The sequence below is a fragment of the Physella acuta genome, unplaced genomic scaffold, assembly GCF_028476545.2.
Source record: "Physella acuta isolate Inbredline_101_S28 unplaced genomic scaffold, ASM2847654v3 ptg000061l, whole genome shotgun sequence".
Classification (NCBI taxonomy): domain Eukaryota; kingdom Metazoa; phylum Mollusca; class Gastropoda; family Physidae; genus Physella; species Physella acuta.
In genome coordinates this window covers 565,104-590,517 of record NW_026731581.1, presented here as the reverse complement: position 1 = coordinate 590,517, position 25,414 = coordinate 565,104, and the positions used below count along the sequence as shown (strand labels likewise).

The following is a 25,414-nucleotide window of genomic DNA, read 5'->3' as shown; positions in this document are numbered from 1 at the left end:
CACACGACCTTTTCAGGTTTACCCTTTGCTAACAAGTCTGTCAGTATTGCGTTAGCCTCGCTGAATTCTGGTATAAATTTAGCATAATACCCTATAAGACCCACTAATGATCTTACATCTTTCTTTGTGGTGGGTATTGCTACGTTTAAGATTTTGTTTACCTTGTGAGTGTTACACACATGCTGAAGAAGTCATCCAGAAAACAAGCCATTCTCTAGGCTCTTTGTTCAGTATGAACAGTCGCCATCTAAATGTTTCTACACAATGGGTTTTTGTCCTGGGGGCTTATGTCCTGGGGTTTGTACAAAAGGGTTTATCTCTAAGTTGTTTTTGTGTATGGGGTTTCTGTATAGGGGTTTGTGTCCTGTGGGTTTGTGTCCTGTAGGTTTGTGTCCTGTAGGTTTGTGTCCTGTAGGTTTGTGCCCTGTAGGTTTGTGTCCTGTAGGTTTGTGTCCTGTAGGTTTGTGTCCTGTGGGTTTGTGTCCTGTAGGTTTGTGTCCTGTAGGTTTCTGTATAGGGGTTTGTGTCCTGTGGGTTTGTGTCCTGTAGGTTTGTGTCCTGTGGGTTTGTGTCCTGTAGGTTTGTGTCCTGTAGGTTTCTGTATAGGGGTTTGTGTCCTGTGGGTTTGTGTCCTGTAGGTTTGTGTCCTGTAGGTTTGTGCCCTGTGGGTTTGTGTCCTGTAGGTTTGTGTCCTGTGGGTTTGTGTCCTGTAGGTTTCTGTATAGGGGTTTGTGTCCTGTGGTTTTGTGTCCTGTAGGTTTCTGTATAGGGGTTTGTGTCCTGTAGGTTTCTGTATAGGGGTTTGTGTCCTGTAGGTTTCTGTATAGGGGTTTGTGTCCTGTGGGTTTGTGTCCTGTAGGTTTGTGTCCTGTGGGTTTGTGTCCTGTGGGTTTCTGTATAGGGGTTTGTGTCCTGTAGGTTTCTGTATAGGGGTTTGTGTCCTGTAGGTTTCTGTATAGGGGTTTGTGTCCTGTAGGTTTCTGTATAGGGGTTTGTGTCCTGTAGGTTTCTGTATAGGGGTTTGTGTCCTGTAGGTTTGTGTCCTGTAGGTTTGTGTCCTGTGGGTTTGTGTCCTGTAGGTTTCTGTATAGGGGTTTGTGTCCTGTAGGTTTGTGTCCTGTAGGTTTGTGTCCTGTAGGTTTGTGTCCTGTGGGTTTGTGTCCTGTGGGTTTGTGTCCTGTGGGTTTGTGTCCTGTGGGTTTGTGTCCTGTGGGTTTGTGTCCTGTAGGTTTCTGTATAGGGGTTTGTGTCCTGTAGGTTTGTGTCCTGTAGGTTTGTGTCCTGTAGGTTTGTGTCCTGTAGGTTTGTGTCCTGTGGGTTTGTGTCCTGTAGGTTTGTGTCCTGTGGGTTTGTGTCCTGTGGGTTTGTGTCCTGTGGGTTTGTGTCCTGTGGGTTTGTGTCCTCTAGGTTTCTGTATAGGGGTTTGTGTCCTGTAGGTTTCTGTATAGGGGTTTGTGTCCTGTGGTTTTGTGTCCTGTGGGTTTGTGTCCTGTAGGTTTCTGTATAGGGGTTTGTGTCCTGTGGGTTTGTGTCCTGTGCGTGTGCGTCAAGGTTGCTTGTGGCTAAGGTTATTGTATAGGGATAATTTTGTCAATGAACGTAAAGTTTTAGATATATTTATACTTGAACTATACTATTTAAATTCTAGATAAATTTTGTATACTGAAGCTGTACTTATACAATCGTATATATTTGTTCTGAATCTGTACTAAGATAGTGATCAAGAGAGACAACTCTCCTAACATTCCTGGACACAGATCAGTATATAATATTTGCTATCAGTTGTGGTTGTGCAGGAACTGGCCCAAGTTTGCTGGCAACAGTCTCACTAAGCCTAGGGTCAGCAATGGATGTCTGGTGGTTTCTGCTTTTCTCTGCCGTGGTCTGTGAAGAGCTGAAGGCTGACACACAGGGAAAACGCAAGTATTTTACTCACATCTGACACGTGTGGCTGTGTGCCTGGCGTCGTGTGGCTTGCGGTCACTGATTGTTAAAATACTTCTATCTGTTCAATATCTATCCAGCAGCTCAAAAGAATGAATAAAACATTTTGTTTTGTAAAACTCGACCAGGAGAAGTTGCCTGCTATGACCAACTAGGATGTTTCGCCGCAGAAGGACCGTTTGGCTACAGCCCACAACGGCCGCTAACGGTGACGCCTGAGGACCCAGCTAAAATAGGGTGAGTCAGACTGTTAAATGCTGTTTCCGGCTGTTAAAGGCTGTTTCCGGCTGTTAAAGGCTGTTTCCAGCTGCTAAAGGCGGTTGTCATTATTATGTCTTCTGCCAGAGGGCCAATAACTGCATCTCTCTGTTGCATAATGAGCAGAGCAGCTGGGGTCAAAGGTCAATGCCAGCTTGAACTAAAGAAAGTTTTCTACAACCTGTTGGCATGGACTAGTTTGTTCACGTTGACAACCTGTTGGCATGGGCTAGTTTGTTCACGTTGACAACCTGTTGACATGGACTAGTTTGTTCACGTTGACAACCTGTTGACATGGACTAGTTTGTTCACGTTGACAACCTGTTGGCATGGACTAGTTTGTTCACGTTGACAACCTGTTGGCATGGACTAGTTTGTTCACGTTGACAACCTGTTGGCATGGGCTAGTTTGTTCACGTTGACAACCTGTTGGCATGGACTAGTTTGTTCACGTTGACAACCTGTTGGCATGGACTAGTTTGTTCACGTTGACAACCTGTTGGCATGGACTAGTTTGTTCACGTTGACAACCTGTTGGCATGGACTAGTTTGTTCACGTTGACAAACTGTTGGCATGGACTAGTTTGTTCACGTTGACAACCTGTTGGCATGGGCTAGTTTGTTCACGTTGACAACCTGTTGGCATGGACTAGTTTGTTCACGTTGACAACCTGTTGGCATGGACTAGTTTGTTCACGTTGACAACCTGTTGGCATGGACTAGTTTGTTCACGTTGACAACCTGTTGGCATGGACTAGTTTGTTCACGTTGACAACCTGTTGGCATGGGCTAGTTTGTTCACGTTGACAACCTGTTGGCATGGGCTAGTTTGTTCACGTTGACAACCTGTTGGCATGGAATAGTTTGTTCACGTTGACAACCTGTTAGCATGGACTAGTTTGTTCACGTTGACAACCTGTTGACATGGACTAGTTTGTTCATGTTGACAACCTGTTAGCATGGACTAGTTTGTTCACGTTGACAACCTGTTGGCATGGACTAGTTTGTTCTCGTTGACAACATGTTAGCATGGACTAGTTTGTTCACGTTGACAACCTGTTGGCATGGACTAGTTTGTTCACGTTGACAAACTGTTGGCATGGACTAGTTTGTTCACGTTGACAACCTGTTGGCATGGACTAGTTTGTTCACGTTGACAACCTGTTGGCATGGACTAGTTTGTTCACGTTGACAACCTGTTGGCATGAACTAGTTTGTTCACGTTGACAACCTGTTGGCATGAACTAGTTTGTTCACGTTGACAACCTGTTGGCATGAACTAGTTTGTTCACGTTGACAACCTGTTGGCATGAACTAGTTTGTTCACGTTGACAACCTGTTGGCATGAACTTTTATGTTCACGTAGACAACCTGTTGGCATGGACTAGTTTGTTCACGTTGACAACCTGTTAGCATGGGCTAGTTTGTTTACGTTGACAACCTGTTGGCATGGGCTAGTTTGTTCACGTTGACAACCTGTTGGCATGAACTTTTATGTTCACGTAGACAACCTGTTGGCATGGACTAGTTTGTTCACGTTGACAACCTGTTAGCATGGGCTAGTTTGTTTACGTTGACAACCTGTTGACATGGACTAGTTTGTTCACGTTAACAGATACAACACGCCCTTACTGAAACAAATTTAGTTACCTTGAACACCTTGATACTTCGATATGTTTTTTTCTACAGAACAATATTCAAATTGTATACCCGGGATGGTCTGACGTCATCATTAGACCTCCAGGCCACCAGTCTCGACACACTGACCTCGGTCTGGCCCCAGTTTATCGTCAGGCCAACCAAGATTTTGGCCCACGGGTTTTTAGACAACATCTCGGAAACTCCTTACCAGAAGGTCATCGAATCTTGAACTTGTTTAGTTAGACAAAGCTAATTATGTTTTAATTAGACAATGCTAATTATGTTGTTGTTAGACAACGCTAATTAAAACAGGTTGTAGTTAGATAAAGTCAATTCAAACAGGTTGTAGTTAGATAAATTTAATTAAGATATGTGGTAGTTAGACACAGTTAATTAAAAGATGTTGTAGTTAGACAAAGCAAATTAAAAGATACAAAGTTAGGTCGAAATGTCTGTTGTCAAAACTCAAAGTCGGGATTTAAACTGTCATATGATTGCTTGCTTTCAAATATTACCCAGTTATTTAGCACTTAGATATTATAGTACTCAGTTATTTAGCACTTAGATATTATAGTACTCAGTTTTTTAGCAATTATACACTATAGTACTCAGTTATTTAGCACTATTGTAGTACTCGTTTATTTAGCTCTTAGATATTGTTGTACTCAGTATTTTAGCACTTAGATATTATAGTAAATAAATGATACAGTACCCAGTTGTTAAACTACTTAGATTTGACCATAAACTAGATATTATAGTACCATTAGAAACTTGATAAAGCCCTTTAAACATTCAAGTGTGGTTGATTTTGGGTATATATTGGTTAAACAAAGGTTTAGTTTAGTTAAACTGGTTTAGATTAGTTAAACAGGTTTAGATTAGTTAAACAAAGGTTTAAATTAGCTAAACATGTTTAGATTAGTTAAACTCAGGTTTATATCTGCTAAACTCAGGTTTAAATAAATGACTCCAACTAATATTTCTTTAAATTGACCAGGACTTAAAAGACGAGCTGTTAAAGTATGGCGACTTCAATGTTATCATTGTTGACTGGGCTAAGGGCAACAGACCCCCATACACGCAAGCTACGGCTAACACAAGAATTGTTGGAGCGCAGATAGCTTTGTTGGTTAATCAGCTGATCGTAAGTCATGCAACCTTGTTGATTCATTGCTGTTGATGTTTAGACATCTTTAAAAGCACCAAGTTTTTGTAGAGTGGGTCCGGTAAGATATTGGATTTATCCCAGAGGCATAGCGAGGGAGGGGGGGGGGCGGGGGTGCGGACCGCACCGGGTGAAACCATTTAGGGGGGATGACACTAAGGCAAAAAATAGCAAAATATATAGAGAGAAACTTGAGAGGGGGGGGGTGCAAATCAAAAGTTTGAGGGGGGGGGGGTGCAAATCGAAAACTTGAGGGGGGTGGGGGTGCAAATCGAAAACGAGTGCCGCACCGGGTGATACCCGACCTCGATACGCCACTGATTTATCCATCTACAGTCACACCTGTCCCGATTTCTATTCTAGAGAACTTCAAACATGTCGGCAGCAGATTTCCATTTGATTGGCCACAGTCTAGGGGCTCATATCTGTGGGTACGCCGGAGAGAGAATACCGGGATTAGGGAGAATCTCTGGTAATGTCTGCACACACACACACAAACACACACACACACACACACATACACACACACACACACACACACACACACACACACACATACACACACATACACACACACACTTACACACACACACACACATATATATATATATATATATATATATATATATATATGTATATATACATGTATCACTTGAAATGAACAGGAATAGATCCTGCCGGTCCATACTTTGAGAATACCGATCCGGCAGTCCGGCTCGACCCTACCGATGCGCTTTACGTGGATGCCATACACACTGACGGTGAAACATTACTAGAACTGGGTGAGATAGCACTCATTTCACTAATTTAGTTGGCTTAAGCAAGAGCAAGCTAGATGGCCCACTCAATCACCCAACTGGGGTTGTCATAAAAAATTATACAAGCAGGAGAATAATTTTTTAAGTTAAAAGATTCAGTTACCATATTGTGATCAACCATTAACGTTTTATAAATAAAATCTAAGGACTATAACGTGCAACTGTTAAAACACTTCCATAGCATTAGGAATGAAGGCGTCTGTAGGTCATGTTGACTTTTACCCAAATCTCGGCCATGACCAGCCTGGGTGTAACAGAAATCCTTTCAAGCAGATCTCTGAGTGGGGCATTACACAAGGTTAGTCACGTGCTATGGTGTGTGTGAATGTGTGTGTGTGTGGGTGTGTGTGGGGCATCACACAAGGTTAGTCACGTGCTCTGGTGTGTGTGAATGTGTGTGTGTGTGTGGGGGGCATCACACAAGGTTAGTCACGTGCTCTGGTGTGTGTGTGTGTGAATGTGTGTGTGTGTGGGGGCATCACACAAGGTTAGTCACGTGCTCTGGTGTGTGTGTGAATGTGTGTGTGTGTGTGGGGCATCACACAAGGTTAGTCACGTGCTCTGGTGTGTGTGTGAATGTGTGTGTGTGTGTGGGGCATCACACAAGGTTAGTCACGTGCTCTGGTGTGTGTGAATGTGTGTGTGTGTGTGGGGGGCATCACACAAGGTTAGTCACGTGCTCTGGTGTGTGTGTGAATGTGTGTGGGTGTGTGGGGGGCATCACACAAGGTTAGTCACGTGCTCTGGTGTGTGTGTGAATGTGTGTGGGTGTGTGTGGGGCATCACACAAGGTTAGTCACGTGCTCTGGTGTGTGTGTGTGTGTGTGAATGTGTGTGTGTGGGGGGCATCACACAAGGTTAGTCACGTGCTCTGGTGTGTGTGTGTGTGAATGTGTGTGTGTGGGGGGCATCACACAAGGTTAGTCACGTGCTCTGGTGTGTGTGTGAATGTGTGTGTGTGTGTGGGGGGGCATCACACAAGGTTAGTCATGTGCTCTGGTGTGTGTGAATGTGTGTGTGTGGGGGGGGCATCACACAAGGTTAGTCACGTGCTCTGGTGTGTGTGTGTGAGTTGTGTGTGTGTGTGGGGCATCACACAAGGTTAATCACGTGCTCTGGTGTGTGTGAATATGTGTGTTTGTGTGTATGTATGTTCGTACCTCAGTTGTAGACATAAATTATACTCTTATATTGAACGATAAAGAAAAGACAACGATATTCCCCAGGCTCAGTGGAACTCCTGATATGTAATCATATGAGAGCCTTCCATTACTTTGTTGAAAGCATCAACTCCAAGTGTCCTTTTTTAGGTTTTCCTTGCGACAATGAAGATGACTATAAAGTATGTCTACTTGTTATTGTTTTGCCTTTAACAATTATGTAATTATACCAAGATTCGTTCCAATGGTCGATTAATTGTGTCTAATGTATTTTTAGAACGGTCGATGTGACGAGTGTGGACCAGATGGATGTATCAGAATGGGTTACCATGCCGACCAGAACAAGCCAACCAATGGGAGAACGACACGTGTCTACATGACCACAGCCAACAAGCAGCCATTTTGTGGTCAGTTCTTGTGCCTAACCATTTAGTGATTTGTTTTAAGCTCTCGCGTGATAAACTAGTGTTGTCACACACACACGGGGTCATCCATAAATGACGTCACGCTTTTTTGACGATTTTAACATCAAACGTTAAGAATACCACTTAGATGTGACATATACAACATCCTGTTTTTAGAATAACACTTAGATGTGACTGATATAAGATCCTGTTTTTAGAATACCACCTAGATGTGACTGATATAAGATCCTGTTTTTAGAATACCACCTAGATGTGACTGATATAAGATCGTGTTTTTAGAATACCACCTAGATGTGACTGATATTAGATCCTGTTTTTAGAATACCACCTAGATGTGACTGATATAAGATCCTGTTTTTAGAGTACCACCTAGATGTGACTGATATAAGATCGTGTTTTTAGAATACCACCTAGATGTGACTGATATAAGATCGTGTTTTTAGAGTACCACCTAGATGTGACTGATATAAGATCCTGTTTTTAGAATACCACCTAGATGTGACTGATATTAGATCGTGTTTTTAGAATACCACCTAGATGTGACTGATATAAGATCGTGTTTTTAGAATACCACCTAGATGTGACTGATATAATATCCTGTTTTTAGAATACCACCTAGATGTGACTGATATAAGATCGTGTTTTTAGAATACCACCTAGATGTGACTGATATAAGATCGTGTTTTTAGAATACCACCTAGATGTGACTGATATAAGATAGTGTTTTTAGAATACCACCTAGATGTGTCTGTGAAAATAAGCGCTACTCAGGGCCAAGAGGAGAGAGGAGAATTGACTGCTCTAATTTCTGGAGAAAATGGAATCATTGGACCTTTTCTGCTCAACCCAGTGTGAGTACTTCTAGCTGTACAAGAGCACGTGGTCAGCTCGTTTAACCCAATTTATTGGATAAGGTCAGTACTGGGTTAACTCTTGTCATTTCTCCCACTGGTTTCAGCCCGGTCAACTTCCAGCTGAGTGACGTGCACACGTTTCACGTGCACACTAGCACTGACGTCGGGAATATCCGCACCGTGACCTTGTCGTTCCAGCAGATGTTTGAACTGCTGGACCCTCTACACTGGAACCTGTTCGGTCTCCGGCAGCCAAAAATTGTTGTGGACGAGATCAGCGTCAGCCGTCTGGAGGCCAAAACTGAGTACAGTAGTTTTGTTCTGGCTAGTGGAGTCACTGGTGTAAGGTCTTATGGCTAGTGGAGTCACTGGTGTAAGGTCTAATGGCTAGTGGAGTCACTGGTGTAAGGTCGTATACTAGTGGAGTCACTGGTGTAAGGTCTTATGGCTAGTGGAGTCACTGGTGTAAGGTCGCATACTAGTGGAGTCATTGGTGTAAGGTCGTATACTAGTGGAGTCACTGGTGTAAGGTCTTATGGCTAGTGGAGTCATTGGTGTAGAGTCTTATAGCTAGTGGAGTCACTGGTGTAAGGTCTAATGGCTAGTGGAGTCACTGGTGTAAGCTCTTATGTCTAGTGGAGTATGTAGTGTAAGGTCGTATACTAGTGGAGTCGTTGGTGTTAGGAATTCTGACTAGTGGAGTCATTGGTGTTAGGTCTTATGGCTAGTGGAGTCACTGCTGTAGAGTTTTATGGCTAGTGGAGCCACTGGTGTAAGGTCTTATTGCTAGTGGAGTCACTGGTGTAAGGTCTTATTGCTAGTGGAGTCACTGTTGTAAGGTCTAATGGCTAGTGGAGTCACTGGTGTAAGGTCTTATTGCTAGTGGAGTCACTGTTGTAATGTCTTATACTAGTGGAGTCACTAGTGTAAGGTCTTATGCTAGTGGAGTCACTGGTGTAGAGTCTTATGCTAGTGGAGTCACTGGTGTAAGGTCTTATGCTAGTGGAGTCACTGGTGTAAGATATGGCTAGTGGAGTCACTGGTGTAAGATCTTTTACTTGTTGAATTACTAAAATACAGTCAACTTGCTAGAAGAAAGTATCGGATGTAAGGTTTACTTGTTAGTATATTAATTTACATGTATATCTGTTATAACAATCATTACATTGTATTAATCGATGTATTGAATTTTAGGAGCAGATTCTGTACAGGTGGGTTAAGCATCCAGACAGGTCATGCTATAGCTGCCTCCACCCCTTGTCTGTGAGCTCAAGTCTAGCCTGGGAAAATGACGATTAACACACATTAAGAAAAGAGAGAATTTATTCATTTATGTTGTCATGTTTTTATTCTTGGTTTATGTAGCAATACATAATATATTCATAATACATAATACATTCACAATACATGTAATATATAATACATAAATGACAGTCTATGGCAGTAGAAAACTTTGATATTAGATTTATTTGTATAATTGATAGATGGTATTAGATAAGCTAAGAAATTAACATTACTTACTCACAACTGTCTAACGTTGCAATGTAATTCGACTTACGGAGCATTCTAAATAAAGCAGTGTAATACGACCAGTACGCATCATTCTAAATATAGAAGTGTTAGACGATTTACGCACCACTCTAATTATAGCAGTGTAACAAGCACTATCATAAGTTTTACTTCACTGATTCAAGGACTGCTTAAATAAAAAAATCTTCTAGTAAACCAACGTACTCTGTTGATGTTCAATTGTTCATTTTTTGTTTTCAAAAGATAAGACCGTTTTAATCCAGATTTTGACCTTGCTTTGATAGAGCTTTGACCTTGACCGTTTTTTAAAGACTGTAAGCTGCTCATGCTTTGGATATCCGGACCTTTTATGTATGTAAGCAGGCCGTGATTTGTATATCCGGACATTTTATAAATGTAAGCAGTTCGTGATTTAGATATCCGGACCTTTTATGAATGTAAGCAGGCCATGATTTGTATATCCGGACATTTAATGTAAGCAGTTCGTGATTTAGATATTCGGACCTTTTATGAATGTAAGCAGGCCATGATTTGTATATTCGGACATTTAATGAATGTAAGCAGTTCGTGATTTAGATATCCGGACATTTAATGAATGTAAGCAGGCCATGATTTGTATATTCGGACATTTAATGAATGTAAGCAGTTCGTGATTTAGATATCCGGACATTTAATGAATGTAAGCAGTTCGTGATTTAGATATTCGGACCTTTTATGAATGTAAGCAGGCTATGATTTGTATATCCGGACATCTATGAATGTAAGCAGTTCGTGATTTAGATATCCGGACATTTAATGAATGTAAGCAGTTCGTGATTTAGATATTCGGACCTTTTATGAATGTAAGCAGGCCATGATTTGTATATCCGGACATTTAATGTAAGCAGTTCGTGATTTAGATATCCGGACATTTTATGAATGTAAGCAGTTCATGATTTAGATATCCGGTCGGAGAAGACAAAAATTAGGATGTCAGATAGCCGAGATAGTTTGGGGGCCGTTGGGTCAAAGGTGAATAATTATTACAAGATTGCTTATCTTTTGGAAATACATCTTTGTTTTGTTTCCTTAAGTTAAAATGAAATGTTATTTCTGTGAAGTGCTGCCCCAGTTCATGTAAGTGCAATAATCTACAAATAGTTCACATTGAAAACGGCATTATCAATATTTATTTTTGCGTTGGTATTGAAAATCCTAATGGACAATACTTTAAACTATTACTTGATCGGAATCATAGTTGTACAGAGAATTATAGAAATAAACATAAACCATCCTGACTTATGAATGCCGATATTTCTTTAACTTTTTCAAATTTAGAAAATTCATAAACACGTCAACATTAGCTAAACAGATATTGAGAATTGTCCAGCGTAAAGTGTAAACAACAAAAGAGGAGTAATGGCTAAAACATGGCGACCTGCTGTAAAAAGGTCGAAGTAATGGACGTATTGAGTCAGGGACAAGATTGTAACAGATAGAGACACTTGTCAGGGACAATGTTGTAACAGATAGAGACACTTGTCAGGGACAAGGTTGTAACAGATAGAGACGCTAGTCAGGGGCAAGGTTGTAACAGATAGAGACACTTGTCAGGGGCAAGGTTGTAACAGATAGAGACACTTGTCAGAGACAAGGTTGTAACAGATAATTGTCAGGGACAAGATTGTAACAGATAGAGACACTTGTCAGGGACAAGGTTGTAACAGATAGAGACACTTGTCATGGACAAGGTTGTAACAGATAGAGACGCTAGTCAGGGGCAAGGTTGTAACAGATAGAGACACTTGTCAGGGACAAGGTTGTAACAGATAGAGACACTTGTCAGGGACAATGGTTGTAACAGATAGAGACACTTGTCAGGGACAAGATTGTAACAGATAGAGACACTTGTCAGGGACAAGATTGTAACAGATACTTGTCAGAGACAAGGTTGTAACAGATAGAGACACTTGTCAGGGGCAAGGTTGTAACAGATAGAGACACTTGTCAGGACAAGATTGTAACAGATAGAGACACTTGTCATGGACAAGATTGTAACAGATAGAGACACTTGTCAGGGACTAGGTTGTAACAGATACTTGTCAGAGACAAGGTTGTAACAGATAGAGACACTTGTCAGGGGCAAGGTTGTAACAGATAGAGACACTTGTCAGGACAAGGTTGTAACAGATAGAGACACTTGTCAGGGACAAGATTGTAACAGATACTTGTCAGGGACAAGGTTGTAACAGATAGAGACACTTGTCGTCTGTCTGGTTCCCACAGATAAGCCATACTTCTGCTGGGTTCTACAGTCATTGTGTCACAGGCTCTAGCGCAGACGGCTGATCCAACATGGCGACTGTGTATCTGGCTTGTGTTCTGATCTCGGCAGGTCTAGTTCATATGAAATCTGTTGAGAAAAGTAAGAATCAAGTTTAAAAAACGTTTTTACATATTTTACTTTACATCAAAGTTACCCACTGAAATTTGTTGAGAAAAGTAAGAATCAAGTTTAAAAAACGTTTTTACATATTTTACTTTACATCAAAGTTACCCACTGAAATCTGTTGAGAAAAGTAAGAATCAAGTTTAAAAAACGTTTTTACATATTTTACTTTACATCAAAGTTACCCACTGAAATTTGTTGAGAAAAGTAAGAATCAAGTTTAAAAAAAGTTTTTACATATTTTACTTTACATCAAAGTTACCCACTGAAATTTGTTGAGAAAAATAAGAATCAAGTTCAAAAAACTTTTTTAGATACGTTAAAGTAATACATCGTTACGCTTTAGGAAATGTTTGCACCTTCTACAGAAGTTCCCACAGTCAGGTTTTTTGACGTACAGAGACTCAAGTTTTTTTACTTTTTGTCTCTTAATGCTCTTGGACACAAAAACACCTGATATTTTCCACAGGAGAGGTCGCTTGCTACCCGGATGTTGGGTGTTTTGCTAACGAAGGACCTTTTGCTTACTCGCCACAGAGGCCACTTACAGTAGTGCCCGAGTCGCCACAGAAAGTTGGGTAGGTAACTTTTGTTTAGTCGCCACAGAAAGTTGGGTAGGTAACTTTTGTTTAGTCGCCACAGAAAGTTGGGTAGGTAACTTTTGTTTAGTCGCCACAGAAAGTTGGGTAGGTAACTTTTGTTCAGTCGCCACAGAAAGTTCGGTAGGTAACTTTTGTTTAGTCGCCACACAAAGTTGGGTAGGTAACTTTTGTTTAGTCGCCACAGAAAGTTGGGTAGGTAACTTTTGTTTAGTCGCCACAGAAAGTTGGGTAGGTAACTTTTGTTTAGTCGCCACAGGAAGTTGGGTAGGTAACTTTTGTTTAGTCGCCACAGAAAGTTGGGTAGGTAACTTTTGTTTAGTCGCCACAGAAAGTTGGGTAGGTAACTTTTGTTTAGTCGCCACAGAAAGTTGGGTAGGTAACTTTTGTTTAGTCGCCACAGAAAGTTGGGTAGGTAACTTTTGTTTAGTCGCCACAGACAATTTTTCCCTATGTTGTGCAAGTTATTTTTCGCAGTAATTTTCCAAGTAATTAACTACTCTACTCGAGGTTTTTATGCCTTCACATTTAGTTCATTATATTCTGATTTTTCAAGATCTGCACCGATGCAGCTGTTAGCTTTTATGTATGAGTATTAAAATATTAAATTAATGCAATTATGAAAATTTCATTGAGGACAATAACTAAAATGAATACAAAACATTTAAACTCTTCAAAACATGAAAACCCAAGTTGAATTATTTCCCCTGATCAAAAGTCTAGTGAATCTCTAACGAGGGCATACAGGTTACATTGATTACTTTCAAATGCTCGCCGCGTTTTTCTTAAGTTTAAAAAAAATTAATACTTTAATTGTTTTGTAATCGCCGTTACTGATTAAGCAATAAATAAAATTTATATTTAAGCACACTGCTAATTACTCATTACACGAACTTGTCTTTGGCATTGTGGTCACAGTGCAACAAATTTAAATCCTAATTAGGGATCACAAAAAGTTAAACCCTCCTACACCCTCCCGTCCCCTTCCGTAAGATGGCGATCTTATCAACACCTATATCTTTATCTATATATCTATCTATACATATATAGCTGAATTTATGTTTTTTGTCGTTTATGCATTCTATCACAATCAAACTTTGTTGAGTTAATGAGAATACTACAGATTAAGTTTTTGAGAAAAAAAAATCAATGTTTACCCCCAAAGAGGCCCACAATAAAAATAAGGAAATTTTTTAAATTTTTGAGTAAACAAAGGAATTAACCGTGCTTAGACTTTTATGCAAAAAGTATTAACTTAGTTGTTTCCCTTCTTATGTTTTTGATGTTTCCCCAGCACAATCTTCAGGCTGTATTTGATGTTTCCCTAGCACAATCTTCAGGCTGTATTTGATGTTTCCCCAGCACAATCTTCAGGCTGTATTCCCGTGAGTCCAAGCTCAACCCCCAGGTGTTGGACGCCCTCCACTTCACATCAGCTGGCTCAGTATTGACCAACTTCAAGCCCAGAAACACCAAGATTCTCGTCCACGGCTTTCTGGACAGTCCCTTCCTCACCAGCTGGACCAAGGTGGCTGAGTTGTGTCCCTTACTAACTCCTGGGCAGCTATTGTTTTTATAGAACAAGACTTATTTTTACAAGAATTTACATATACCTCACTTGTCCTTTAGAAGCTAAGTCGTAATCCAATTCTGACAGTGAAGTAGTTTTATTTGAAATAGGGGACATTATCAAATAATTGGGCTCAGTTTTAAATTAAAGAAATAAGGTTTAAACCATACATGAAAAATATCTATTATGTTTATTGTTTGTGTTCTTATCTCCAATTTCTAATTAGAATTAATGAGAAATATAAGGATTTGGCCTAACCAAAATTTATGACAGTGAAACATTTTTAGGATTTGACGGCGGCATTGCTGAATCAAGGAGACTACAATGTAATAGTCGTGGACTGGTCCAAGGGCAATCTGTTCCCGTACACCCAAGCTACAGCCAACACAAGGATCGTTGGCGCTCAGATAGGCTTGTTGGTCAACCAGCTGATCGTACGTTGAAGACTAATCCATTCCAAGTCACTAATCACCTCCACGTCACTCACCATTGCTACGTCACTCATCTCCTCCACGTCACTCACCAATGCTGCGAAACTCATCACCTCCACGTCACACATAAATGCTACATCACTCATCAACTTCACGTCACTCACCATTGCTACGTCACTCATCACCTCCACGTCACTCACCATTGCTACGTCACTCATTTCCTCCACGTCACTCACCAATGCTGCGAAACTCATCACTTCCACGTCACACATAAATGCTACATCACTCATCAACTTCACGTCACTCACCATTGCTACGTCACTCATCTCCTCCACGTCACTCACCAATGCTACGTCACTCATCTCCTCCACGTCACCCACCAATGCTACGTCACTCATCAACTTCACGTCACTCACCATTGCTACGTCACTCATCACTCCCACTGAATTGCCACAGAAAACAAAAAATGTGACGGCTGCAGATTTCCACATCATTGGCCACAGTCTGGGCTCCCACATCTCAGGTTACGCTGGTGAGAGGATCCCAGGGCTCGGCAGGATTACAGGTGGGTTCTGTTTACCTCTTTTCATTGGTGTTATCAGGATTACAGGTGGGTTCTGTTTACCTCTTTTCATTGGTGTTATCAGGATTACAGGTGGGTTCTGTTTACCTCTTCTCATTGGTGTTATCAGGATTACAGGTTGGTTCTGTTGACCTCTTTTCATTGGTGTTATCAGGATTACAGGTGGGTTCTGTTTACCTCTTCTCATCGGTGTTATCAGGATTACAGGTGGGTTCTGTTTGCCTCTTTTCATTGGTGTTATTCACATTCTAAATGAGATTATCATTCTAGAAACACAAACTTTACACAGTTTACTTCTTCTCATTGGTGTTATTCACATTCTAAATAAGATGATCATTCTAGAAACACAAACTTTACACTGCTTGCCTACTCTAGTTATTCCCATTCTAAATAAGATGATCATTCTAGAAACACAAACTTTACACTGCTTGCCTACTCTAGTTATTCCCATTCTAAATGAGATGATCATTCTAGAAACACAAACTTTTCACTGCTTGCCTACTCTAGTTATTCCCATTCTAAATGAGATGATTATTCTAGAAACACAAACTTTACACTGATTGCCTACTCTAGTTATTCCCATTCTAAATGAGATGATTATTCTAGAAACACAAACTTTACACTGCTTGCCTACTCTAGTTATTCCCATTCTAAATGAGATGATTATTCTAGAAACACAGACTTGACACTGCTTGCCTACTCTAGTTATTCCCATTCTAAATGAGATGATTATTCTAGAAACACAGACTTGACACTGCTTGCCTACTCTAGTTATTCCCATTCTAAATGAGATGATCATTCTAGAAACACAAACTTTACACTGCTTGCCTACTCTAGTTATTCCCATTCTAAATGAGATCATCATTCTAGAAACACAAACTTTACACTGCTTGCCTACTCTAGTTATTCCCATTCTAAATGAGATGACCATTCTAGAAACACAAACTTTACACTGCTTGCCTACTCTAGTTATTCCCATTCTAAATGAGATGATCATTCTAGAAACACAAACTTTACACTGCTTGCCTACTCTAGTTATTCCCATTCTAAATGAGATGACCATTCTAGAAACACAAACTTGACACTGCTGCCAATAACTGTTTCTTCCTGTAGGTCTGGACCCAGCAGGCCCATACTTTGAGAACACCGACCCAGCTGTCAGACTTGATCCAACTGATGCTGTTTTTGTTGACGCCATGCACACAGATGCCGAGAAACTCATTTATTTAGGTCTGTTGTGGGGGCAGGAGTTCAGTTCATATTGTTTATCATACAATTACCAATGATCCAGCCGTACACCTCATACAAAAAACCGAGTCATTTATTTTAATTAATCCTGTCTACCGTAGACAAAAGCGGGTCGATTTGCCGCTTGTAAATACTTGAAAAACATATCATAGAAATTGCTTTGGTTAAGGGAACGTCATGTTTTGTTTTTTTAGTCCTTCTTTTTTATACGAAAGAAAGTTTTGATACATCAGATTAAAAAAAAAAGTCCTATGTATGGTTGTCCCCCATGTTGTGGGCGTCCCTCTCATGTTCTATCTACAACAGCAAGCCACCTATGATACACCATTGACCAATATCTTGTATTTGCTGCTGCAGGTCTGGGCATGAAGCAGGCAGTGGCTGACATTGACTTCTACCCTAACTCTGGCCACGACCAGCCGGGCTGTACAAGAAACCCTTTCACCAACATCGCCGAGTGGGGTTTGGTGCAAGGTACGAACTGGTTCTTTAAATAGTAGCACTAGATATTGACCATTGTTTTGGTATTCCGCTGACATTATCTTCCTCCTAAACTCCATGCCTACAAAACTTATTTTTTAAATTATCTTTTTTAAAAGTTGTATAAAAAGCGCATGATTTAGTCAGGTTTACGTTAAATAACTAATTATATTTAACTGAATGGAATGAACACAGCTTTTTATACCAGGTACTACTGAAGTAGTTGCTTGCAACCATTTCCGTGCCGTCCATTTCTTCATTGAGAGTGTCAAGTCGGACTGTCCATTCATGGGCTATACTTGTAACAACGAGGATGACTTTGAGGTAGAGTCTAAAATTACAATCGTCTACCTGGTAGACCATTGTAATTTTAACTTTCATTATCATATTTTATAAGACTTGAATAATCCCCGAAACAGTTTTCTTTTTTAATTTGACAAAAAGTTCCCAAACGAATTTGACGGAACGTGTTCAATTATTATTGTTGACATGGATACAAATTGTGTTTGTTGTCAATTTAGCCTCCATAGCGACCTTAAAAAATAATTTAAAAAACTGAAGTCTGGAAAAAATAAAGTCATTTAATATTTTTAGAATCAATATTATAAAATTCGGAATTTCAGTGAACTTAAAAAATATATTTGCTTGCTCTGAATCCCACATTTCAATAATTTTCATCAAGCCTAAATTTTTAATCCGAAGTTTCACATTTCATCAAGCCTTAAATTTTTAATCCTAAGTTTCACATTTTCATCAAGCCTACATTTTTAATCCGAAGTTTCACATTTCATCAAGCCTTAAATTTTTAATCCTAAGTTTCACATTTTCATCAAGTCTAAATTTTTAATCCAAAGTTTCACCTTTTCATGAAGCCTAAATTTTTAATCCAAAGTTTCACATGTTCATCTAACCTAAATTTTTAATCCAAAGTTTCACTTTAGTTATCCTAATATTTATTGGCCTACAGGAACTCGATAAACGCTTTTCTCACTTTGAAGTTAACTGTACTCAAAACTTTACCTGTAAAATAATTTAATAAAAATCTACTTTCTAAACCACATGGCCTAATTATGCCAAGTTTGTTTTAAGTTTGATATTAATAATCACTGAGTTATAGGGGAAACTTTTTAAAATTTGTTTTTTCTAGAACGGCAAATGTAATACATGTGGTACCGCCGGCTGCTCTTTTATGGGTCTACACGCAGACAGGAACATCCCAGCCCGGGGGTCGTACAGAAAAGTTTATCTTCATACAGCCAATCACCAGCCGTTCTGTCGTAAGTTTATCTTCATACAGCCAATCACCAGCCGTTCTGTCGTAAGTTTATCTTCATACAGCCAATCACCAGCCGTTCTGTCGTAAGTTTATCTTCATACAGCCAATCACCAGCCGTTCTGTCGTAAGTTTATCTTCATACAGCCAATCACCAGCCGTTCTGTCGTAAGTTTATCTTCATACAGCCAATCACCAGCCGTTCTGTCGTAAGTTTATCTTCATACAGCCAATCACCAGCCGTTCTGTCGTAAGTTTATCTTCATACAGCCAATCACCAGCCGTTCTGTCGTAAGTTTATCTTCATACAGCCAATCACCAGCCGTTCTATCGTAAGTTTATCTTCATACAGCCAATCACCAGCCGTTCTGTCGTAAGTTTATCTTCATACAGCCAATCACCAGCCGTTCTGTCGTAAGTTTATCTTCATACAGCCAATCACCAGCCGTTCTGTCGTAAGTTTATCTTCATACAGCCAATCACCAGCCGTTCTGTCGTAAGTTTATCTTCATACAGCCAATCACCAGCCGTTCTGTCGTAAGTTTATCTTCATACAGCCAATCACCAGCCGTTCTGTCGTAAGTTTATCTTCATACAGCCAATCACCAGCCGTTCTGTCGTAAGTTTATCTTCATACAGCCAATCACCAGCCGTTCTGTCGTAAGTTTATCTTCATACAGCCAATCACCAGCCGTTCTGTCGTAAGTTTATCTTCATACAACTATCTCGTGTCGTAAGTTTATCTACATACAACCAGCTCGTGTCGAATGTTCCTATAGCTGACACTCTAAAACCTGTCATAGAAAATACGAGCCTGCACACAGCAGATTTTAAAGCCCAACTTTTGTTGTGACAGAATTCCATTTGGACGTGACACTGAAACTACAACCCAATGTTGGACAAACAACAAAAGGCGCTGTTGCTGTTGTCATCAATGGGGACAAAGGGTCGACAAACAGGGTTCAGCTCAATGCAGGGTCAGTAACTATGCTATTATAATTACCAAAAATTAAACAGATGTCCTATTTGGTGAGCTCAGACATAGAGAATTATTAGCCTTAGACATGCATTTAAGTCAGTAGTATCTTTAAATGATAATTTTCGTCTTGAAGATAGTTATCTTGTGATTATTTTAGCGCCATCAACTTTGAACCCGGAAGTGTCCACACGTTTCAGGTGGCAACACCAAATGACATCGGCAACATCCGAAATATAATGGTGATATACATGCACACAGTATCTCTGTTGAATCCACTTGACTGGGACATCCTTGGCTTGACCAGCTCTAAGATTTATCTACAGGAGGTGGACGTCAAGCGGCAGGAAGCGGGCGTTGAGTGAGTTTTATCTTCATTCACTCACCGTTGGTTGAGTTTTATCTTCATTCACTCACCGTCGGTAGAGTTTTATCTTCATTCACTTACCGTAGTTTGAGTGAGTTTTATCTTCATTCACTCACCGTAGGTTGAGTTTTATCTTCATTCACTCACCGTAGATTGAGTGAGTTTTATCTTCATTCACTCACCGTAGGGTGAGTGAGTTTTATCTTAATTCACTCACCGTAGGTTGAGTTTTATCTTCATTCACTCACCGTAGATTGAGTGAGTTTTATCTTCATTCACTCACCGTCTGTTGAGTGAGTTTTATCTTCATTCACTCACCGTAGGTTGAGTTTTATCTTCATTCACTCACCGTAGGTTGAGTGAGTTTTATCTTCATTCACTCACCGTCTGTTGAGTGAGTTTTTTCTTCATTCAATCACCGTCTGTTGAATTTTATCTTCATTCACTCACCGTCGGTTGAGTGAGTTTTATCTTCATTCACTCACCGTAGGTTGAGTTTTATCTTCATTCACTCACCGTAGTTTGAGTGAGTTTTATATTCATTCACTCACCGTCTGTTGAGTGAGTTTTATCTTCACTCACTCACCGTAGGTTGAAGAGTTTTATGTTCATATTTCATCCTTTTACGTTATCAGTTTTGTCACTTTTTTAATTGCCAAAACTAACTTCAAGGTAATTATACCATTCTAAACCAAATGACTGCTCTTACAGATCTCATGTGTGATGTAATTATACCATTCTAAACCAAATGACTTCTCTTACAGATCTCATGTGTGATGTAATTATACCATTCCAAACCAAATGACTTCTCTTACAGATCTCATGTGTGATGTAATTATAACATTCTAAACCAAATGACTTCTCTTACAGATCTCATGTGTGATGTAATTATAACATTCTAAACCAAATGACTTCTCTTACAGATCTCATGTGTGATGTAATTATACCATTCTAAACCAAAATATACATCTCTTACAGATCTCGGGTGTGTGCAGCTGGTAGTGGTGTGGTTGTAGAGTCAGATAAAGCTGTTGTCATCAATAGAGCTTGCTAATCACATGATGCCCTCGACGACAGCTATAAATAAACTTTATATTATACCTTTCTTGTCGTTGTTCAGATTTTTTCCTTTTGGATTAAGTGTGTGTTTGAATTAAAACAAATACATTGCACGCATTTTTCATGTACTATTTATGTTGTATCAATTTACATTGTAACTTTTGAAACCAGTCTCACAACAATTACATCAACCAGTCTCACAACACAAACATCAAACAGTGTCACAACACAAACATCAACCAGTCTCACAACACAAACATCAAACAGTGTCACAATACAAACATCAAAATTTCTCACAACACAAACATCAACCAGTCTCACAACACAAACAACCAAACGGAGGAACAACAGACATTACGCAGGTCAAATACAAGACTGTAAAACCATAATAATTCATACTTTAAGACCCCTGATCACCAACATAATTACCAATGTTACATCTCAATAGTCATCTAAACTCAGCGATAATCCTATTTTTCTCCCACTTTACAGAAAATATAAATCTTTAAAAAAAGTCTAACAATGTGTTTTTACTATTGCCTTTGGCTTTCAACACTTTCAAGACTTTCGATACAGCAACAAGAAGTTTCAGAGAAAGAATGTTCCAAGTCTGATGTTAAACATCCCCGCGTCAGAGAGAAATTTTCCTCTGTAGATCTAAAGTGTCCACTAAAATGTCGACAATAAAAATCTTCAGTGTCAAATTATTGATGAAAAAATTTTTGTTTCTGAAGCGACAAGTACTGTCACATATGATAAGTATACGAATTTTCTTCTTTTCTGTTTGACCACTGGTCAGTGGTATTTGATGTGGATAAAAGTTGTGTAACAATTTTGAAGCAACGGTGGCTACGTAGAAGACACAGACTGTAATGATGAAACTTTTGGAAGGGGATATAAGCGCCATTTGTATTAAAGGACACTAATTCCATTGGCTGTCTTCTTTGAATAATTAGGATTTCACAGCTGCTGTTGAATTGTTTAATTTAGTTCCAACACTGTCAAAAATAAAACTGAATGATAATCATGTGATACAGATTTGTTTCCGGTGTAAACAAACTTGTGTACACTAAGAACGTATTCTGTAATCTGATTTGAATACTACTAGATCTATATATCAGGGTGAGATCAAGTTTAGAAAATTGTTAAACGACACTTTTCACGAGAAGAAAATTCAGGTACAATTTAAATGGATACATTTTGTCATTCCTTTAAACGGATGATCTCTTTATGTTTTAGTGAGCAGGTTTAATAAGTACCTAAAACACCGCTAATTTAAAAAAAAAATAGCACTTTTTGTTATATAGAAATTCTTCGTACTTCTGGAGGCTGGGAAATATGTCAAGATTAATATACACATCTGTTACCATATTAAAACGGATTAAATGCACATTATAACGACAAAAGTCTCTACACGAGAGTGAGTAATCACCGCTTGGGGAAAAAATCACATGACTGGGAGTCAGCATTGTGACGCCAATATTTCTAGTTACCTGACATCTTCGCCTGAAGCCACTAGCAATTTAAACATTAAACTAAATCCGATCTTTCACTAAAATGGTAAAATTGGCCAGAACAAATTGCTAGCTGAAAAATATAATTGAAGTGGTTACCTCGTGGGGCTATTAGTGAACTCCCGCATTATGCGTGTACAGGCGGACATTGACAGGGCACGTGGCCCCACCAGGGGCGGATACAACCCACCCCGGCTCCAATTGCTACGTCACCAATCAACAAGACCTCTCCGGATAGTTTTCATGTCTATTGATTTAAGTTAATGATAAATGAGATTCGATCTGTAATTTTATTTGACACAGTAATCAAAATATAAGTAGTTAAAGTTTATCATGCAATTAAATGTAATGAATTTCTGACAAACAGTCAGCTTTCGTTTGAAAATGTTTATTGATGCAGGGGGGGGGGGGGAGGGGTTATGCAGTGTAAGAAAACCAAATAAATATAAACCGGATCAAATACGGCGTTTGAATGTGAATAGTATGAAGGGTTTCAGCCGCGGAGAATTTGATTCAGTCAATTTTTTTTTCATTAAATTAGCCTTAGGAACTGTGAAGTAAGTTTTTTAAAGTAGAAAAAAGAATAATTCTAAGACAAACTATAAGACACAGCATTTTTAAAAAAAAGTATGTATGCTTATCATTTATGATATAATCCGGGTTCAATTTAGTGGTGCGTCCCTGAGTTCACCCTGCTCTCATGGGAACTCATATTAGGGAAACAAAGGCTGCTGGGCATAGTGCTGACAACTCTATCCCTTTATATGCCAAAGTCTCTGAAGCAGTTGAACTCTACTTCATCTGCTCCATGTATCTTGGGCACGAACGGGATATATATCATAAACATACATACTCTAAAAAATTCTCTGTATTTATTGATGCGATGAGTTTGGAACTCATGCAGTTTGGTTAATAAGCTTTCTAATTAATTAACATCAGTATTTAAAATGTATTTTATGGTCGCACTTTTGATTACAGGACTATAAAAATTATTAGGTCTTTGATAAAAGTTGTTGAAAACTTTTCTGTTGCTGAGTCGTGATGATTTGTGTGAAGAAAAAAAAATAGATTTTTTGACACATAGAAGATAATATGTTTCTGGCTGTGCTTTGTTTTGTAAATTCGCAAAGAAATTGGTAAAAATAAATATTTTAAAAATATTTTATAAAATATCTTTTTTCCCCCCAGATAAACAATACCCAACACTTTGGTTGACACGATGTCATAACATGCATTTTAAATGAAATATCTGAGATAAAATTATAGTTTATAAGAAATAATTTATTGATCAACATATCAAAAATCAAAATATGGAGAGGTTTTTACCTATACAAAATTTGACTGACAGACATTTTCTCGGCAACCAGAGTGACGAGGTTGGAGTAAATGCCAGTGAAGGAGAGGAATCATGGGTGATGTTAAGCGAAGATGGCGCCAAAATGTTTATACTGATCAACCATGTGATCATGAGCAGTGGCCTGTGCCTAGTTGGGATGGGCTCCAATGTCATCAACATGTCCATCTTCCTCAAACAGGGCCTGCGACATTCATCCAACGTCAGTTTTTTTGCCTTGTGCATCTCCGACTTCCTGGGTCTGCTGACCCAACTGTGGCACAACTTTTGTCTGAACCCCTATGTCGACCTCTTGAATCTGCCGGTTGATTTCATGGAGGTCCAGTACTTGACTGCCGGTTGGCCTAACGCCGTGTTGGTCCGGATCACCGGCTACACGACTGTGTACATCACAGCAGAGCGGTGTCTGTCTATCGTGCTGCCGCTCAAGATCAAGCAAATCGTCACGTTCCGTCGTACGTGCGCGGTCATTGTGTTTATATGGGCCATCAACATTGGCTCGCTGCTCCCCTTGTATTTCTCCACATATTTCTCCTGGCACGGTTATCCGGACAAAAACCGGACATTGCTGGGTATAACCTATAAGAGCAACAAGATGGTGATACAGAATTTGTTGTACCAGTTCCAGGCATCCCTCGCTCTCATAGCCTTTGGGTCGGTCATTATCTTCACGAGTATTTTAATCATCAAACTCAAACAGAAATCTGAGTGGCGTAAAAAGTCCACGTTTGACAAAGGTCAGGACGAGCCCATGTCCAAGCGCGAGAAGAACACGGTCCGAATGGTCATCGTGGTGGCCTCGGTTCTCATCGTCTGCTACACCCCTGCTGTCACGTGTTCCATCGTCTCCTCCATTCTGCCGGACTTTACCATTTCCGGTAAACAAGCGAATGTCTTCCACGCCGCGTGGTCGTTCGGCTTCCTGCTGCACTCGTTCAACGCCAGCATCACGCTGGTGCTCTACTACAACATGAGCTCCAAGTACAGGACGACATTCCAGAAAATGTTTCCTGCTTGTGTCAAGCCCGTCCCAGCACAGCAGACCAGGCCACCCCTAGGGCGGGGGGTAACTTCTACCAGCAGTGTACAGGGGGCGTCCTAGTGGGATAGATGTCAAATTAGGACAATTCAACAGAAGTCCTGGTGGGACATTCCAACAGATGCCATATAAGGACATTTCAACAAATTTCATATTTGGATATTTCAACAGATGTCCTAGTGGGACATTACAACAGATGTCCTAGTGGGACATTTCAACAGATGTCCTAGTGGGACATTTCATCAAATGTCATAGTGGGACATTTCAACAGATGTCATATAAGGACATTTCAACAGATTTCATATTAGGACATTTCAACAGATGTCCTAGTGGGACATTTCAACAGATGTCCTAGTGGGACATTTCAACAGATGTCCTAGTGAGACATTTCAACAGATGTCCTAGTGGGACATTTCAACAGATGTCACATTAGGACAGTTCAACAGATGTCATAGTGGGACATTCCAACAGATGTCCTAGTGGGACATTCCAACAGATGTCATATTGGGACATTTCAACAGATGTCATATTAGGACATTTCAACAGATGTCGTAATGGGCCATTTCAACAGATCTCATAGTGGGACATTTAAACAGATGTCGTAATGCGACATTTCAACAGATGTCCTAGTGGGACATTTGAACATATGTCATATTGGGACATTTCAACAGATGTCATATTAGGACATTTCAACAGAT

The 25,414-nt window shown here is 39.8% G+C and overlaps 3 protein-coding genes across 3 annotated transcripts; 2 read left to right on the top strand and 1 right to left on the bottom strand.

Annotated features, from left to right (window-relative positions):
• Nucleotides 1–319: 319 nt before the first annotated feature.
• Nucleotides 320–1,745, bottom strand: LOC131949088 (salivary glue protein Sgs-3-like). The gene is made up of 2 exons (XM_059310851.1): nt 1,710–1,745; nt 320–1,474 (listed from the first exon to the last, which is right to left on the bottom strand). The coding sequence occupies exons 1-2, from the start codon at nt 1,743–1,745 to the stop codon at nt 320–322; spliced, it is 1,191 nt and encodes a 396-aa protein (XP_059166834.1).
• Nucleotides 1,746–1,798: 53 nt separating this feature from the next.
• Nucleotides 1,799–9,663, top strand: LOC131948954 (inactive pancreatic lipase-related protein 1). Its single transcript, XM_059310686.1, has 12 exons — nt 1,799–1,919; nt 2,073–2,181; nt 3,892–4,057; nt 4,841–4,987; nt 5,372–5,480; nt 5,674–5,790; nt 6,008–6,124; nt 7,053–7,168; nt 7,264–7,393; nt 8,142–8,262; nt 8,370–8,570; nt 9,460–9,663. The coding sequence occupies exons 1-12, from the start codon at nt 1,847–1,849 to the stop codon at nt 9,530–9,532; spliced, it is 1,479 nt and encodes a 492-aa protein (XP_059166669.1). The 5' UTR covers nt 1,799–1,846; the 3' UTR covers nt 9,533–9,663.
• Nucleotides 9,664–12,051: 2,388 nt separating this feature from the next.
• LOC131949461 (pancreatic triacylglycerol lipase) lies at nt 12,052–20,855 on the top strand. Its single transcript, XM_059311370.1, has 12 exons — nt 12,052–12,199; nt 12,693–12,801; nt 14,185–14,350; nt 14,680–14,826; nt 15,280–15,388; nt 16,520–16,636; nt 17,012–17,128; nt 17,343–17,458; nt 18,282–18,411; nt 19,264–19,384; nt 19,544–19,744; nt 20,729–20,855. The coding sequence occupies exons 1-12, from the start codon at nt 12,130–12,132 to the stop codon at nt 20,802–20,804; spliced, it is 1,479 nt and encodes a 492-aa protein (XP_059167353.1). The 5' UTR covers nt 12,052–12,129; the 3' UTR covers nt 20,805–20,855.
• The last annotated feature ends 4,559 nt before the right edge of the window (nt 20,856–25,414 follow it).